The 15,930-nt window shown below is 51.2% G+C and overlaps 1 protein-coding gene across 2 annotated transcripts in view; it reads left to right on the top strand.

Moving 5' to 3' along the window:
* Nucleotides 1-1,771: 1,771 nt before the first annotated feature.
* SIN3A (SIN3 transcription regulator family member A) overlaps nucleotides 1,772-15,930 on the top strand; it is a 35,760-nt gene continuing 21,601 nt past the window's right edge. The window contains exons 1-5 of one of the 2 annotated variants that reach the window (XM_069797862.1): nucleotides 1,772-1,814; nucleotides 11,206-11,426; nucleotides 13,070-13,246; nucleotides 14,701-14,807; nucleotides 15,306-15,588. In XM_069797862.1, coding sequence (XP_069653963.1) covers nucleotides 11,238-11,426; nucleotides 13,070-13,246; nucleotides 14,701-14,807; nucleotides 15,306-15,588 — 756 coding nt within the window. In that variant the 5' untranslated portion in view covers nucleotides 1,772-1,814; nucleotides 11,206-11,237. Of the gene's footprint in view, nucleotides 1,815-2,790; nucleotides 3,206-11,205; nucleotides 11,427-13,069; nucleotides 13,247-14,700; nucleotides 14,808-15,305; nucleotides 15,589-15,930 lie in introns of those variants that run through there. The other variant, XM_069797861.1, reaches the window with a different exon arrangement.

The raw sequence follows: 15,930 nt of genomic DNA, 5'->3' as shown, positions 1-15,930 counted from the left end.
GAATACCAGGCAGCACAGTACTGGAGGGTGTTTAATCAAAAGGCTCTTTAGGTTCACATTAATATTTATTTTTTTTTTCTTTTTTGACTTTTAAAATGTTTCCCCTTTCACCTCTTCTTGCAATAAGATCAGCTGTCAGTGGTTTTGGACTTTAAACTTGAGGTTTGGGGATTTTTAACTAGGCTGGTGGCCTTCCACAGACAAATGACAGCAGAAGACAGGGCAGAGGATTCCTTCAGCTGCCTTCACCCCTCGGGCTGACCCTGGGGGTAGCACGGGGGTGGGGGGGTGAACCCGAGGAAAACCCGTGCTTAGGTAAAGATGAGAGGGAGGGAGAGCACCGACGCCAGCTTGAAATGGGAACTGCTCGGATACGCCGCTGTCGTAGACCTCAGCAGCTCCCTTCGAGGAGGGACAAAGATCCCATCTGTGCTGGAGGCGGAGGAAAGGGTTGTAAACATTTTCCATGGGAAAACAACCCAAACACTCCCCCCCCAACTATTTCCAGGGCCACGTTTCTTGTCAAAGCCAGCGTTTTCAGTCCTCTTGCACAACACAAGATTTTGTTCCATCCACTCCTCGTCCCCATGCCAGCAGGTCCCGCTCGGCAGCAGAAATACGGATTTCTGTGGAAATGGCCACTTCACACAGAGTGCCAAGTGTTACTGGAAAGTAAAACTTTGTGTTGTTTGGAGAGCAGTGGGAGAAATGGGCCACTGTGTGTAGGTAGCAGGTGTGCCTTGCCCTGCCTGCAGCATCTCCCCTTCCCCAGAGTGCCCCAGGGATGGGGAGCAACCACCACGGGCAAAATTCATCCTAAACCAAAACAAGCCCAAGAATTAAATCCAAAGTGCTGGCTGAGGCTGGAAATGGGATTTAAAGCCATTGCAGGGAAACCCCAAAGTGGTGTTGCCATCCCTGGGCCCACCTCTCTCATTTGGCTTTCTGGGTTTCTTGGCTGCACGCACATCGCCTCGCTTATTACAATTACTTTACTGCTTGTAATTTGCCTGGTGCATGTTGAGCCCCGGTTGGAAACAGCCTGGCTCCAGAGTGCTTCAAGTCTCAGCCCTCCTGCTTCCTTGCCACCAGCTTCCTAGGGTCGGGCTCAATCCCCAGCCCATGCAGGTTCAAGCACCCCTGGCCAGCAACCTTTCAGCAGCTAAACCGAGCCGCAGCTCCCAGCCACAGAGGCAAGAGAGATCCTACTCTGCTGTGTCTGCCATGTCCTGGCCTCTTGGCAGCACCTGGGAGCTGCCTGCTTCCTACCCTGGCCGGGGGTAAGAACCGAGGAAGGGAAAAGCAGCTGGAAAGAGAAAAAAACACAAGATGTTTAGCTCTTGTTTGAGTGAAGGTGCTTGAGCAGCAGGCCCGGTGACAGCTAATCCAAGGCCAGGCCTGGTTCCTCCAGCCTTGATTTCAGGCAGACGGGGGGGGGAGTGGCCGGTGCCTGCAGCAGAGAAGTGCAGCAACTCCCTCCACAACTTTGTAAACCCCGGGAGAAATAAAATAAATAAATTAAAAACCCCGCAGCCGCGTACCCATCTCCAGGTCCTGTTTTAGCGACGGCAGAGGGGACCGGATAGCGCTCGCCCACCTCGGCTGGGGTCAGGCTCTGCTGCAGGGCCGGGGGGGTGTGTGTGTGTGGGGGGGGGGGTGTCAGCTCCCTCCCGCCCTCCGAGCTGAGGCCTCTCCCTCAGCCACCCCCAACCCCCGCCGGTGGGCGGTCCGGTCGTGACGATCGGTATCGCGGGGCCAATCCGCCCCGGGGGGAGTTCCCCCTCCATTCAGGGCTCCTCGCCTGCGCGTTGAGGGTATGTAACAGCTGCTTTTTTTTTCCCCCCTCCCCTCCCGCCTCCTTTCCACCTCCCCTTCTCCTCACGACTAGACCGGCATTTGCTTCTCCCCAGATGGGGGGTGGGGGTGGGGGGCGCGGCCGTTGGGCTGAGGGAAGGAGCGACCCGCGCGCTCTCAACGGCCGCCGGCGGGAAGCGCGCGGCGGGAAGCGCGCGACGGCGGCGGGAGGGGGCGGGCGGGGGGAGGGGGAAAGAGGGAGGGAGTGTGGGTGAGGAGGAGGAGGAGGGGAGGGGGGGGAGCGGTCGCTGCGCCGGCCCCGCCCCCCGCCCCCATTGGCTGCGGGGCGGCGGGCACGCCCCCGCGGCGCGCGGGGCCTCTCCGCCGCCCCCTCCCCGCTTCAGTGCGTGCGTGCGTGTGTGTGCGTGTGGTGTGTGTGTGTGTGTCTGTCTGTCTGTGCCCCCCCCCACGTGTAACCGACCCGCCCCACGTGGGGCGCTGCCATCCCGGAAGTGAAGGGGTTCGGGGACAAAAGGCAGCCCCTCACCGCCCCTCCCGCGCCCCGCCGTCAACCCAGCCCCCCCCTCCCCCCCCGCCGCCTACCGGCGGCGGGGGGGAGGGGGGGCTGGGTTGACGGCGGGGCGCGGGGAGCACGCGCGCGCGCGCCGCGAGGGGAGGGGGTGGCGCGCGCGCTCGCGCGGGCCGCGGCCGATGTAAACATTCCACAAAAGGGCTCCCCAGAGAGGGGGCGTGGCCTCGTCGGTCGGAGGCGGGGCCGGTCCCGCCGCGTGGGCGGGCTCCCCGCCGTTGACGGTCGAGCTGCCCGCCCGCCGGTTGGCTGGCTCTTTTCGGCCGCAACCAATGGAACCGCGGAGGAGGCGGGACGGGGGCGGGGCGCGCTGCTTATACGGACATTTTTCTTCGGCGGTAGCTCCCCCCCCCCCTCCTCCCCTTCCCTCCCTTCCTCTCCACATCCCCTTCCTGGGGGCTGCGGCCAATAGGGGAGGGCGAGGTGGGCGGGACCGAGGCGGCGATTGGCCGCGGGGCTGACGGGCGTGCGGCGCGCCCAGTGGGCTTTTGGGGCTCCCCCCCTGCGCGGGGAGGGGCGGGATTTCCCGGGGAACAGAGAAGCGGGCAGCGCTCCGCCGCGGCGGCCGAGAGACGGTTACTCCATCTTACCCCCCTCCCCCGCCGAGTGTCCCCCCCCTCTCCACCCGGGGCCCCGGCGCCGCCCGCCGCCCGCCCCCCCTCTCCGGGAGGAGGGGCGCGGGGACACCCCCCCCTTACCCCACCTCACCTCACCGCGCCGGGGGAGAGCTCGCCCCCGCCGCCCTCCCGGGAGGGGCCCGCAGTGGCCCCGCCGCCCCCTGAGCCTGAGGGACGCTCGGCCGCTGCCAGGGCCCGCTTCGAGGTAAGGGGGAGGGGAAGGGGCGGAGGGGGGGTCACCAGGCCCGGTGCCGGCCCCCTCCGGCGATCCGTAGGGGGCGGGGCCTGGCGCCGGTGCCGCGCGCGCTGGCGGTGTGTGTGTGGGGGGGGGGTGGCCGGTGCCCGCGGTTCTTCTCGTCTCCCCGGGGAGCCCCGGCCCCGCGCGGGCGGTCTCGCGTCCTCCCGCCCCGCCCCGCCCCACCGGGCTCGAAGCGGCGGAGGGGGTGGGGAGGGAGGGAGGAAGGAGGGGGGGGGTGTCCCGGCCCCGGCATGGCGGGAGCGGCGGGCGGAGCGTGCGGCGGCGGCCGCTGGGCCGCGCTGCGAGGCGGGCGGGCGGGCGCCTCCCTCCGCTCCTCCTCCCGCCCTCCGCCCGGTGCCGCTCCCGGGCTGCGGCGGGACCGCCCCCCCCCCCCCCCCACTCCCTCCCTCCCTCCCTCCGCCAGCTCTCTCCCGCATTGCACGCCCCCGGTACCGGCCGCATTGCGCGCTGGATCCTCCACGGGGGCTCTCCCCCCGCCTCCACCGGAGCTCCTCCCCACGCTGCCCGCCCTGCGGGGGTGGTCCCGAGAGCCGGCTGGAGCCCGGGGGCGGCGCGGGGCTCCCCCGGCTCCTGTCCGCCCCCCCCCCCCCCCATCCTCAACTTCCCGGAGAAGTTGCCATTAAAAACCTTTTGCCGCTCGTTAAACCGCCCCCAACACCACCACCGGGGGGCTGCTCCGCCGCCTCGCACCAAAGCGGCCCCCGGGATCACCGAGGAGTTCCCCCGTGGGTTTTCGGAGAGTCCCCCCCATTGCGGTTTTTTCCAGCTGAACCTCCGCGGCAATCCGTAAGGACCTGTTGGAAGCGATGTGTAGAGATCTACGGAAACCGGAGAGCTCCTCCTGCACGCGTTAATTATCGAGCGTTTTTAATAGCAAGCTGGCATCCTTTTTTTTAACGCGTCCTCTCCGTGCAGCGCTGTGCCTTGAACTTGTCAGAGTCTCGCACTTGATGTGGCGGCCCTCTTTCTTAATTCTTCAGGCTGTTGGACGTCTGTAGAAACCGCTTCAGGTTTTTTCCTGGGGCTGCAAGAGGCTGGCCGCGGCAGTCGGATAGCTTTAAAAAAACACGAGCGCGCTTTTGCGCCTGCTTAACCAAATACTGTCTTTTCTGCCTTTTCCTGGCCCGGGTTTGGAATGAGTTTTAAGAGTCATTATTTGTGCAAATAACACGTGTGTTCGGCACGCTGGTGGAAAGAGCACGTCCCGGAAGAAATGCGTTTGTTTGGACTGCTGAAATGGTGCAAAACTGAAAAAATAATTTGTTTAAAATAGCGCTGGAACAAGTTACCAAAGGCATCTTGGGCTGCGCGTGGATTTTTAATCTCCCGCGCTGCCCAGAGGAATCAAAACCTGCTTCCTGTGCTGAAGTGTAGCTTAAGGATGACCCAACACCTTACATTTCTTTCCTAACTTGTCGCTTTTATATTCATCAGTTGTGCTCAAAGGTGTGGGGGCTCAGTAAACAAGTGGGAAATGCCCAGCTTCTTCCAGTACAGCTCTATCTGCACTTCAGTCTTCCAGTCCTAACTTGTAATTTTATTTTTTTTTAAATACAGTTTCAAAGAAGTATACATCGTTCTAAAATACGGTGCCGTTAATACTATGTAATAAAATGGCGCCTTATGTTAATGTAGTAATTTTAAAGCACTTGTAAAATTCCTTCATCACATAAAAGTGCCTTGGCAGCCTAGTGTCAGCCTGCGCTGGATCTCCGGGAACAGAAAACCACTTTTTGGGGTCTTTTCTTCCCTGCCCGGGTGAGGTCAGCAGTTTTTCAGGCCAGTGCGCTCTTTGCAAAAGGAAACTGTGCTTTTTCACCCCAAAGGATCTCCTCCTCGCCCCTCCCACCCACCGCTTCTGGTTAAGATACATGGTCTCAGCGTGAATTTGTTTGAAAAGCTTCAACGTGATCGTTCACCAAATAATATGGCAGTAATTTGCTAAAGTTTGGGGAAAGTCTGGGTGATTTAGACTGCTTTTGCAAGCAGAGTGGGGAAGGGGGATGCTCTTCCCGCCCCCCCTGCCCAGCCCGGATTGCCGGAGGAGCCCTCCACGCAGGCTCCTGGCACGTGTGGGTCTTGGAGCCGGGAGCATCGCGTTGGAATTGGCAAGAGGATCATTTACGTTTCCAGGATTTATGAATCGTTTTCTGTCCAGATTGCTGTTCTGGTCTTCTCCAGCATTGGAAAGCTTTTATGGCTGTTAAAGCTGGAACAGAAAAGAGAGTCCCGTAATAGCTGTCATTTCAGGCTGGTAGGCAGGGGGTGCGCTTTTGGGGACGCGCTGCTTTTTTCCAACTCCTGTGGGGTCTTGTCTCTTTTTATATATATATATAAAAAAAGAAAAAATAAAAGTATTCTGGTAATTCTCTCTGCACGTGGAGAAAGCATACTCGAGAAACAGGGCAAAACGATGCTAACCTCTGTATTGAGTGTAAAGCTCGGTTTGGATCATCTCTTTGCAGTGGGGTTTAACACCCAGGCCGTTCACTGCTCTGGCAAAGCCTTACCAAATTCTTACCCATCTGGACGGAGATGAGTGGGGTTTATTTGTGTCCTGTCTGCTGCATGCTGGGTGCTGGCATGTCATCCGCAGGCTGTCATCATGTCACCTTGCAGAAAACTCTCCTAACTGCTCCAAAAGCTTTGGATACTGCTTTTCCAGCACCTTTTTCTTTTGGATACTTCTAATTTCATTTTGGAATGACTATCCCGTCACAAATGTGCCCCTGTAGTGGGGTCAGGGGCTTATTCCCATGTTACAGGTGAGGGATCCGGGCTGTGTGGCACCATGCAAAAAATATACCAGCGGTTGCTGAACAAGCTGGGTCATGTTCTGGAAGTCGTGCGGCTGGGTTAGTGCACAGACAGCAGCGCTGCTGGAACCTGAGCCAGCTGCTTTCTAGCAGGCACCGTGATATACAGTGTCAAAATCCTGTGGGGGACTTGTCCCGCAGGACATCCACGATGGCTCTGGGATCAGAGCAGCCCGTCCAGGGTCTGGAGCCGTACCCGAGTCTCACGCTTGCTGCTCCCAAGTTTTGAGTCCTTCCTCCCTCAAAAGGAAACCTTTCAAAAAAGCCCCCACATGCATTAAACACGTCATCTGCCTCTATGCCATTTCCTCGCCCTTTTTCAGAAGGGTCCTCGCTCTGCGGGGACCAAAATCCTCTCTAGCAGTGCTTTCACAACTTGTTTTGTGAGGACGGTGTTTATCCACAGGCTTCTTGCGGTTCCAACAGGTGCCGAGGCAGCAGACCTTCCCAATGTGCTTTCTTCCTAGTCTCTATTTGCCTTTTTCTTTTCGCTTTTGATTCTGACACCTATTTAACAGCTGATCTCTTAATGCCAGAAGACCCTCCTTATCTGATTGGAAAACCTGAAATAAAAAAATCAATATAGGTTTCTAGCTATGCAGATTTTTGAGATTTTATTTGGTACAAAGCTGGGGAGCAGAGCTGCTGTGGGAGAGGCAGTTTTGTGAGGGAAGAGGAGGATGCCCAGGCTCTGTCACCTCCGTTGCTCCCGCAGAGGAGTGAGCGGGCAGGAGGGGAGCTGGGTGTGAGGAGGGAGCTGTGCGGTGCTCTGCCAGCTGAATTCAGCCTTGTCCCCGCTTTGTTCCTTCTCTTTCTGTGTCAGTGCTGCTGCTCCTCTCCTCTCCGCAGTACCAGAGGGGAAGGGATACGCTCCACTTACGTTTACCGGTCCCACTGGCTTATGTGAGGCAGATGGATGGGGAAATCCTCTGATGAAGTTGGCGGGGTAGAATTGCATAATTCTGGGGGTGTTACCGAGATGCAACGTACCTTTTTAAAATTTTTTTTCTTGCTTTACCAGCTGAGGATCCTGTGCGTGTTTGCAGTATGTCTGCCTGATGCACCCTACCTGTAGTCCTAAGCAAAGCTGGTGAGCTGGGCGGTGGCACGGGTGGGAAGATCAGAGGTGTCTTCCTACACAGTGTCCTTTCCCTGTGAAGGGGACACTAAAAAACTCAGGGGGGAAAAAAAAAAGTTTTCATCCTCCTGTAGGCAAGAATGTTGTGTACTCTAACTGAAGTTAGAAGATAGTTTGGGTCAAAATGATGCTGGGGAAAGGGGATGTGATTCTCTGTGGACTGCACAGAGTGGGACTCAGTCTGTCCAGTTATTGCTAAGCTCTCCTATGTGTCTTGGGTTAATGCTTTTAACAAAGGAAAGTAACTGAATTTTGTGACTTGCTTTCAGTCTTGTGCAGTCCTTGCTGTGTTTTGGGGGCTTTTTTTTTTTTTCCCCCACCCCCAAATTAAGATTACAGATGATACAATTTGAATTGGGGCTTTCTAAATCTTAGAGTCAAAGTCCATAAGGGGATGCCAGAAGTGTGTGCTACATTTCTGAGAAGACAACGTAAAACAAGCGTAGTACTGTTCGTAATGTCGCCACAGTGGAGGGCAGATAGCTGATACAAGTCTTTGAGGCTGCTGATTGCAATTGTATATTTATCCTCAAAATACCTTTCCATATTAGCTGGGCTTTGCCATCAGCAAGGATGCTGAGAGAAATCAGTTGTCACCGAGGGTGGAAGTGGGTGGAATTGCCCCTTTGAGCAGCAGGCTTCGGCTAAATCGGTTTAAAATGACATGTCTAGTCTTGGGTTTCATCACGGTCTTTCTTCCTTATCAGCTGCCTGGCGTGCTGTAGGAGGGGTAGGACTTGCTGCACAACAGATCTCTCCAGTTTTTGAATGAAGGAGATCCTTGGGAGATGCCAGGTCAAGATCAGCAGGACCTCAGTGAGATGAATGCACTTGGGGAGCATTCAGCATCATATTTTCTTCTGCAAGATGCAGACCAGTTTCTGCTCTGGTGCTGGTTTGCTCACTCCTCAGTGCTTTCCCCTCTCTGTAGAGTTTCGGTGGTGGTGGATGCACAGAGTTAACATCACTAGTCTTTGTCTAGGTAAAGCAGAGCACTGAGATCATCTCTCTGCTAGGATTAAAAAAGCCTGTGAATTAGTAGTCTTCGTTAAGTGGTGGTCTGCTGTGAGCCACTCTTACACAACAGATGCAGACCCTAAGTAGGAGTTTAGCAAGGTGTTAACTAGGAAGATTGACTAATGCTATTGACTATTGCCTATAATATTGACTCTCTATTCATATATATTGACTGTAATATGAAATTTTAAAGTTGAAGCAGGTACAGTGCTTGGATAGAAGCAGAGTCCAAGCTCAGCTAGCGAAGGTGGGGGGAATTTGGAGGGAAGAACCACCTTACAGGAGCTTTAATTTTCACTAAACAGAAGCTTTAATGTCAACCATACAGCAAACTAGGTTTCTGGAAGATTGCTTACTTGGTCTGCGAGAATCAGGAGTGTCAAAACCTGATGTTCATGCTGCTGGTGTGTACGTGGTAGTGTATCCTCGGTGCTACCGCGATTCCCACAGCCTCACAGGGCGGAGGTGTTTGGTGGCTCCACGGGGAAAAGGCTTCTCAGTCAGCCTAAGGTGGCATTTTAATCCTCATAAGGACACATGAGTCTTCCGGCCATCTTCTGTCCTCAAACAGCCTCTGCTTTAAAGGTTGGTAAGTCCATCCAAAGTGACAAGTGTGGAGTGTTGCTTTGGGAAGTGAGACACAAGGGTGGGACGCTTAACAGCCGCCACACCGCATATACACCATGTGTATACACACACACACACACACACCCCCCTTATCGCAGACAGTGTGTTAAGCCTACTGGAACTGTTTCACTTCTTTATAGCAAATCACATGTGAATTTTTTTTGAGAATGTTCCTGCTTTGTAGATATTGTGTGTATGTGTCTGCAAACCAGCAGCTCTTGGTTGCTTCTCTAGGGAAGGAAAGCTGTTGCACCGTTGAAAGGGTAAGGGGCGAACCAGCCTGGGAGATCAAAAGAAAGTGGAAGGACTGGCTGGGGTACCAGTGTTTAGAGCAGAAGGGTATCCAAGTTGGTGAGTGGGTTATAAATAGATGCCGTCAAAGCTTTGCCCAGACTTTACTCATGCGGTCAGCCATTGTCATGCAAAATCCTGGCTAGCTCTGCTCGTGGGATGATGGTGCGTGGCCAGGTTTGCCAGCGTTGCTCAGTTTAGTCCCAGCCCTATTAGCATAAAACTGTACGTTTTTACAAAGCTAAATGCCGGCTGTGCTTGAGGGGAGTAGCTTCAAGTTAACCTGCCTAGCTCTTTATTTGTCAGCAGAGACCAGCTGAATGAAAAGACAACCAATGCAGGCACCATTAGCAAAATGAGCTCCTGGAGTGTCCCTCTCTGCTTTCTGAGTGTATGTTGGAGGTCAGACCTGCTTAGGATTTGTAACTTGTAAATAAGATCCAGTGAGCAAGCTTTCTCCTTTACTTGGGTTGAGGAGTCCTCCTCTGCCTCTGCCAGCTGTATTCTACCTGCCGGGTCCTTTGGGGACCTGATAAGGGACTCTGTTCGGATAAGTTAAACTTGAAGAGCAACTCCAAAAAGAAATGAAGTCATCTTCCTTCTTGTCCTATCCCCTCCAAGTAAGAGGAGAGACTGGTAAAGAGAGACACGGAGGGGAAAACACTTTGTTGCCCAAAGCCTGTGTTTTCAAGCCCCTGTTGATCTATTCTGAACCTCTGTGCTGCTGGCTCCCATTTACATATTTGACGTGCACTGAGATATTGGTGAATGATCTTTGGGTTCTTTGGTTAATGACGGATTTAGACTGTGGAGAGCTGTCCTGACTTGGTAGATGAGAATTGGCTTAGTCAGCTGTTGTACCATTATTCTGGGGGAACTTCGTTCCCTCTTGTTTTTCTCTGTGTCCACATTAGCAATGAATGTGTTTAACTGCACTGGAACTGAAAAAGACTTGCTTTGGAGAGGTCCTGATGAATTAGAGGCTGAAGAGGGTGGATTTCACTCTGTTCTCTGTCCATCAAACACCTTAATAGTCTGCATGTGCTTTTGAGCACCCAGGGGTCTGATGAACAGCAGATAACATCTCAAGGATGGCAATAACAGTCGATGCATAGAAAACAGCACTGGAATTTGCTTGCAGAAAAGAGTAGGTGAGTAGTTCAATCAAAAGAGCGAAGAATTCATGACACTTTTAGGAGCGGGACGGTGGATTTGAAGTGAAATGAAGTTGCACAAGGACAACTTAGAGTAGGGCAGGAACATGCCTGCATGTCGGAGGAGAAAGTACTGGAGAGCAAGTGGGAGAGCTGCTGAGCAGTGCTCGCTGGCTTCCCTGGCAGGCACGCAGGATGCCAGCTGCAGTGCCTGCTAGTGCTGCTCCAATTTCCACTCTTTGGCTTGTGCTGGTGAGTGGGGCCATGATGCTAGGAGGATCACAGCCGTGTGGCATACGATATCCAAAATACTACTGGTAGTGAGTCTCTGGGTTTCACTGAGGTTGCACGTCTTATATGTCTTAAACAGAGAACGCTTTATTTTGAGGCTTTGTAACTGATTGCAGAATCTGACTATTCTTCCTCCCCCTTTCACATTTTTAAAACATCTCTCCCAGCTGACCATCATCCTGCCTGGACTCTCCAGGAGGCTTTTTCTGCTTTCAATGGAGGCAGCTATGTCCAGGCTGTGTGTATGTAATGCACTCTCCCTCAGTCTGTTGAGTTTAAATACTGCGTTCAATGAGCTTTGCATTGCTCAGGGTCTGCATGTGCTTAAGATGCCCATGCTAGCAACGTCCTTTAAGTGAGATTGAAGAAATCATTAACTTTTCAGCAGAGTATTTTGTTTCCAACAATAAGGCTGTGTTTTTTGTGATAGAACACGAGTGCATATTTTATGCAGAAAGCTGAATCTTAATTCCACTTTCCTATCTTAAGATATCAGTAACCTAAATGAATAGACAGAAACTTGCCCTACCTGCTCTTGGTGAACTTAGCATCCGTGTTGCTGGCAGGCAGCAATGAATCAATTGCATTTGTTAATTGGTCTGTTTTTAACAGGTTTTGTAGTGCTTCCCGAGCATGAATTCAGAATGAAGCGGCGATTGGATGAGCAGGAGTCACCTGTGTATGCGTCGCAGCAGAGACGTATCACCAGCAGCACTGACGCTTTTCAACACCAGCACCGTGTGCTTGCCCCGGCACCTCCAGTATATGAGGCGGTTTCGGAGACCATGCAGTCTGCCACGGGGATTCAGTACTCGGTAACTCCCAGCTACCAGGTGCGTGCGTTCGTCCCTTTGCCGCATCTCAGCTGCAGTCCTGCTGTGTGACGAGCCAGCACCATGTCATTTCTTGGTAGAATTCTGTATTTGAGACAAGTTTTATTTTAGTAACCAGGGCTTCCTGAACTAAAACCAAGATTGGACAATGCTTATCATACATCTCATTTTAAGCACTTGCTTTAAGACTGTCGGCTTCATTCATGTTCAGAGCCACCTGAACAAACGTGGTGTCGTTTGGCTTTTTTGAACATGATTCTTTAAATGATTCTCTCAGATCATGGTCTCTGAATCCTAGAGGCAAATGTGTGCAGGGCTTTTTCTCTATTTTTCTCTTCTTCACTGGGAAGAGGTTTGTTCTTACAGTTGCTCTGTCACAGGTGTATGATATCTTGGGTGATCTTAAGCTTAACAGACTGGCTCAGATCAGCATTTAGATTGCAGAGTTTCAGGAAAATTAAAATGTTTCAGAAAACATTAGCCCAGCGTCATTAGGTGGCACCCTTCCCTCTCTTGCCTCCTTTGCAAGGAGCTGTCAGCTGGGGAGAGAAAAAAAATGTACTTTAAGAGTGCACTGGAGATTCCTTCCAGTGAAAGACTAGGGAAAAGCTGTTCCTGTGTTACCTGTCTCTGCCATGTTTCTGGCATGTTGCATCTTCCACGCTTGCATTGCTGGTGAGCTGCCCTCCCTGCCTAGTGCCTGATTTTACACACAGCTGCTTCTTTACTGCTGCAGAAAGGATGTTCACACTGATAGTAGCAGCCACAGAGCTAAAGAGCCTGCAGGCAGACACTTGCAGGGACTGGAAGAGGGTGTGTTTGTGCTGGCAGTCCTTCCTAAAAAGAACTTGGATGGACCAGTAAGCAAAACGTTTCTTGTTCATGAGAAGGATTAAAAAAAGTATATCCCATCTAAAGGAGGCTTGAATGGAAGACTAAGTTTGTGGAAAATGAAAAGCAATTTACTTGTTAAAATTTTTTTAAAGGCTCTTTTAACGGATTTTCCAAGTTGAAACTTTTCTGGTTTAACATATGAAGGAGACCCAAAAAGTGCACCCCTTCTGTTCCTTGCCCTGTTTTTCTAGGGGAGATACCAAGCTGAGTTTTCCCCTGAGTTTGCTGGTGCCAGAGAGCCACAATTTGACTTCCAGTACCAAACTGAATGGCAAGAGTGTAGAAGCTCGTAAACATTCATTCATTCAGATTATTGCTTGTGACACGTAAGTGTCGTAGAGAAAAGAGAGAACCTTGACTCTGTCAGACTAAAAATCCCATTTTATGTCCCTTTTGCAGGTCTTTATGTTAGTGTCAGCGACTAGACAGCCAGTGAGTCTGCAGGCTGGAGGGAACCTGTGTTTGTAACTTGTTTTCAGAGAGGGCTCTCCTCTACTTGGAGTATAGGATGAGAGTTATCTTGTTTCATTGTTAGGTCTCTCTGGGTCATTGTTGAAGAAAACAAAAGATATTTTTTCAGTAAGGTTGTTAGCAGTCATGGTTAAAGGTCAAACCGACTGTATCCTGCTTCCTTAAAATTTTACTTGTATACCTGGGTCTGGGAAGACTGATCTTGCTCTCCGCCTGCGCAGCAAGCAGAGGTGGCTGCAAAGCCGTAGCTGTACGTGACGTCCTCTTTGCCTTGCCAGGTGTCAGCCGTGCCGCAGAGCTCGGGCAGCCATGGGCCAGCCATCGCAGCCGTCCACAGCGGCCACCACCACACCGCGCCGGTGCAGCCTCACGGGAGCCAGGTGGTGCAGAGCCACACTCATCCCACCCCACCAGCCGTGCCCGTGCAGGGACAGCAGCAGTTCCAGAGGCTCAAGGTAACGCTGAGCATTGCTGCCTTAAGTAAACCAACCTCTGCCTAAACCTTTGGGCAACCGGGAGCCTTTTTCTATTTGGTGCGTAGGGGAGGCCGCCCTGCAAAGCCAGCTGGTGACTTCCTAAAAGCTTTCTTGACAAGGCTTAGATGCTTCTCCTCTTTGGAAGACTGTTGAATGCAGAAGGGGACTTCTCTTTCTGCTGAAACCCTGTTGTTTCAAATACCGTAATGAAAAATGGACTTGCTAGGAAAAGGTCGGGGGCAGGAAGGAAAAGGAAGAAGTATTGATCAGAGTATTCATAGGAATGGGTTAAATTGCCAAAACATTTGGTGCTTTTCTGAACACATGGCTTATGTGGGTGGTTGTGTGGGAGTAATTTGGGAGTAAGGAAGGCTCTATTCTTGGATTATATGCTGTAAAATCCTAAAAAAGAGAAAAGTCCACCAAAAATAACCCATTTAAGTAGCTATATTTGGTTCAGCTCTAGCGAGAAGGCCACATATATATGTATTGATGCCTATTTCTTCGTCTCTTCCAAATACGGTGCAAGTCTTTTCCAGTTTCAGTGGAACCCACTGCCTTGTTGGGTGAGAGGCCAATTCCTTTTGCAGAATGTGGAACACTTCATTTCTTGAGACCTCTGAAAATGGTCTCATAATGTGTGGTTCTTTCTCCCAGTGATGGCAAATCCTCTGCCGATGCAAGATTCGGGCCATACATAATGGCCTTTCTTCCTTTGTTGTTGTTTAATTTCAGACAAAAGAGAGGTCCTGTGTATAGCTCTTGCAGCTGAGGAACGTGTGGCCTGGCTGTTGGAGGCCATAGGGGACCCAGAGCTCTTGCTTTAGTCTGTGGCTGTTCTTTCAGTACATCTGAAAATTGGATGTTGATACACGAATGGTTCATAAACTTCTTGCTGTTTGAGGTGTAAAACAATTTACCGCCCACAGTTGCCATTTTTGAAATCCTTATATGTCGAACTGAAATGTCTGGCTTTTAGAAAAAAGTGCAAGCGTGTACCTGGCAGACATCTACTACACTGAGTATGTCATTTCCACTTTCTGCTTATTCTTAGACTTCCATAATAATTTCCACATATAAATGCAGGAAAAATACTCAGTCTAGTTCTGTTTATCCTAGCAGTCACTTCAGTGATGGTAAATTTGGAGTATGTTTTTTTTTTTTCCTCTGAGTAATTCTGCTGATCTGTGTTGCTTTTTTTCCTTTTTGTTCTTTTTGGTACAGTTTTATCTTGTGAGCCAGGAGTGGGGAGTGAGTATCTCTTATTCAAATGGTGCTGGTGGTACACTAACCAGGCTCATGATCTTTGCTCTTTAATTCCCTGCCCAGGCTCAGGGCTAACAGCTGTGTTTTCAAATAGTGTGTGTTTTGCAGAACAATGGAGGTGAAATAAAATCTTCTGTGCTATTATAACCTGTGTGTTCTGTCTCCAGGTGGAGGATGCATTGTCCTATCTTGACCAGGTGAAGCTGCAATTTGGTAGCCAGCCGCAGGTCTACAATGACTTCTTGGATATTATGAAGGAATTTAAGTCTCAAAGGTAACAAGCTGTGTTTTGCTTCTTTCTTCCAGGTTAGAAAGAGTGTATGCGGGCATGGGAGCACAAAGCAGGAGTTAAATTCTGTCCTTCCATGTGCAGACTAACACACCTCTAGCAGTAGTGTAAAAGCAGTTGTGTGCTTTCTCTTCTGAAAGTTAAATGCATCCCTTCATTTCTACTAAATCTCTGCTTAGAGTGGGAGTTCACAAGTTCAGCCTTGATAGCTGATTCATCTGGCTGTCTGGTTGTCTGCCCATTAATAATGGTCAGACTTGGGACTAGATCTCATAGATATAAAATGCTGTCTGGGCTAATAAAATAATTCTAATGTCATTCTTAAGTTCAGTAATGTATTTATAGGAATCAGTTTTGCTTCGTTTCATACGTTAGAGATGATAAGCTTAAAAATTCTAGTGGAAAATTCTTGTGTGGAGAACTCTGTGTACCACTGAAAAGTTCTTAGAGGATTGTGACATTTTGATCTTATTCCTCCTTTAGTATTGACACTCCAGGAGTGATCAGCCGCGTATCGCAGCTCTTCAAGGGCCACCCAGACTTGATCATGGGTTTCAACACCTTCTTGCCGCCTGGTTACAAGATTGAGGTGCAGACGAATGATATGGTGAACGTGACAACACCAGGGCAAGTTCACCAGATCCCCACTCATGGCTTGCAGCCCCAGCCCCAGCCCCAGCCGCAGCATCAGTCACAGCCTTCAGCGCAATCAACCCCAACACCAGCACAGCCAGCGCCGCAGCCACCACCTGCCAAAATCAGTAAGGTAAGAGACTTTGAATGACTATACATTGATAATGTGGGGATTGTGCTGCCTTCGGCTGAAATTGTTAGGGAGCTAGAGAGCAAAAAAGGAACTTCCACACTGCTTTTTCATGGTATTTCTGAACCTGTATGTTCTGCTGCTGGATTAGTTTCTCCTTGTCAAACTTCGAGGTGCATCATAGTTTATTTGACAGTAATTCAAATAAGCCACCTCAAGGGTTTGGAAACGCCTTGTTGCTTTCAGTGGGGAACTGAAAGGTGCTCAGAGCATCTGTTAAAATGTACACACATTATTCAGGGAGTGATCCAGCTAGCAGTCCCAGGAAAAAGATCCCTGAAAAGC

This window comes from Haliaeetus albicilla, chromosome 12 (genome assembly GCF_947461875.1).
Source record: "Haliaeetus albicilla chromosome 12, bHalAlb1.1, whole genome shotgun sequence".
Lineage (NCBI taxonomy): Eukaryota > Metazoa > Chordata > Aves > Accipitriformes > Accipitridae > Haliaeetus > Haliaeetus albicilla.
This window is presented reverse-complemented; position numbering and strand designations above follow the sequence as displayed.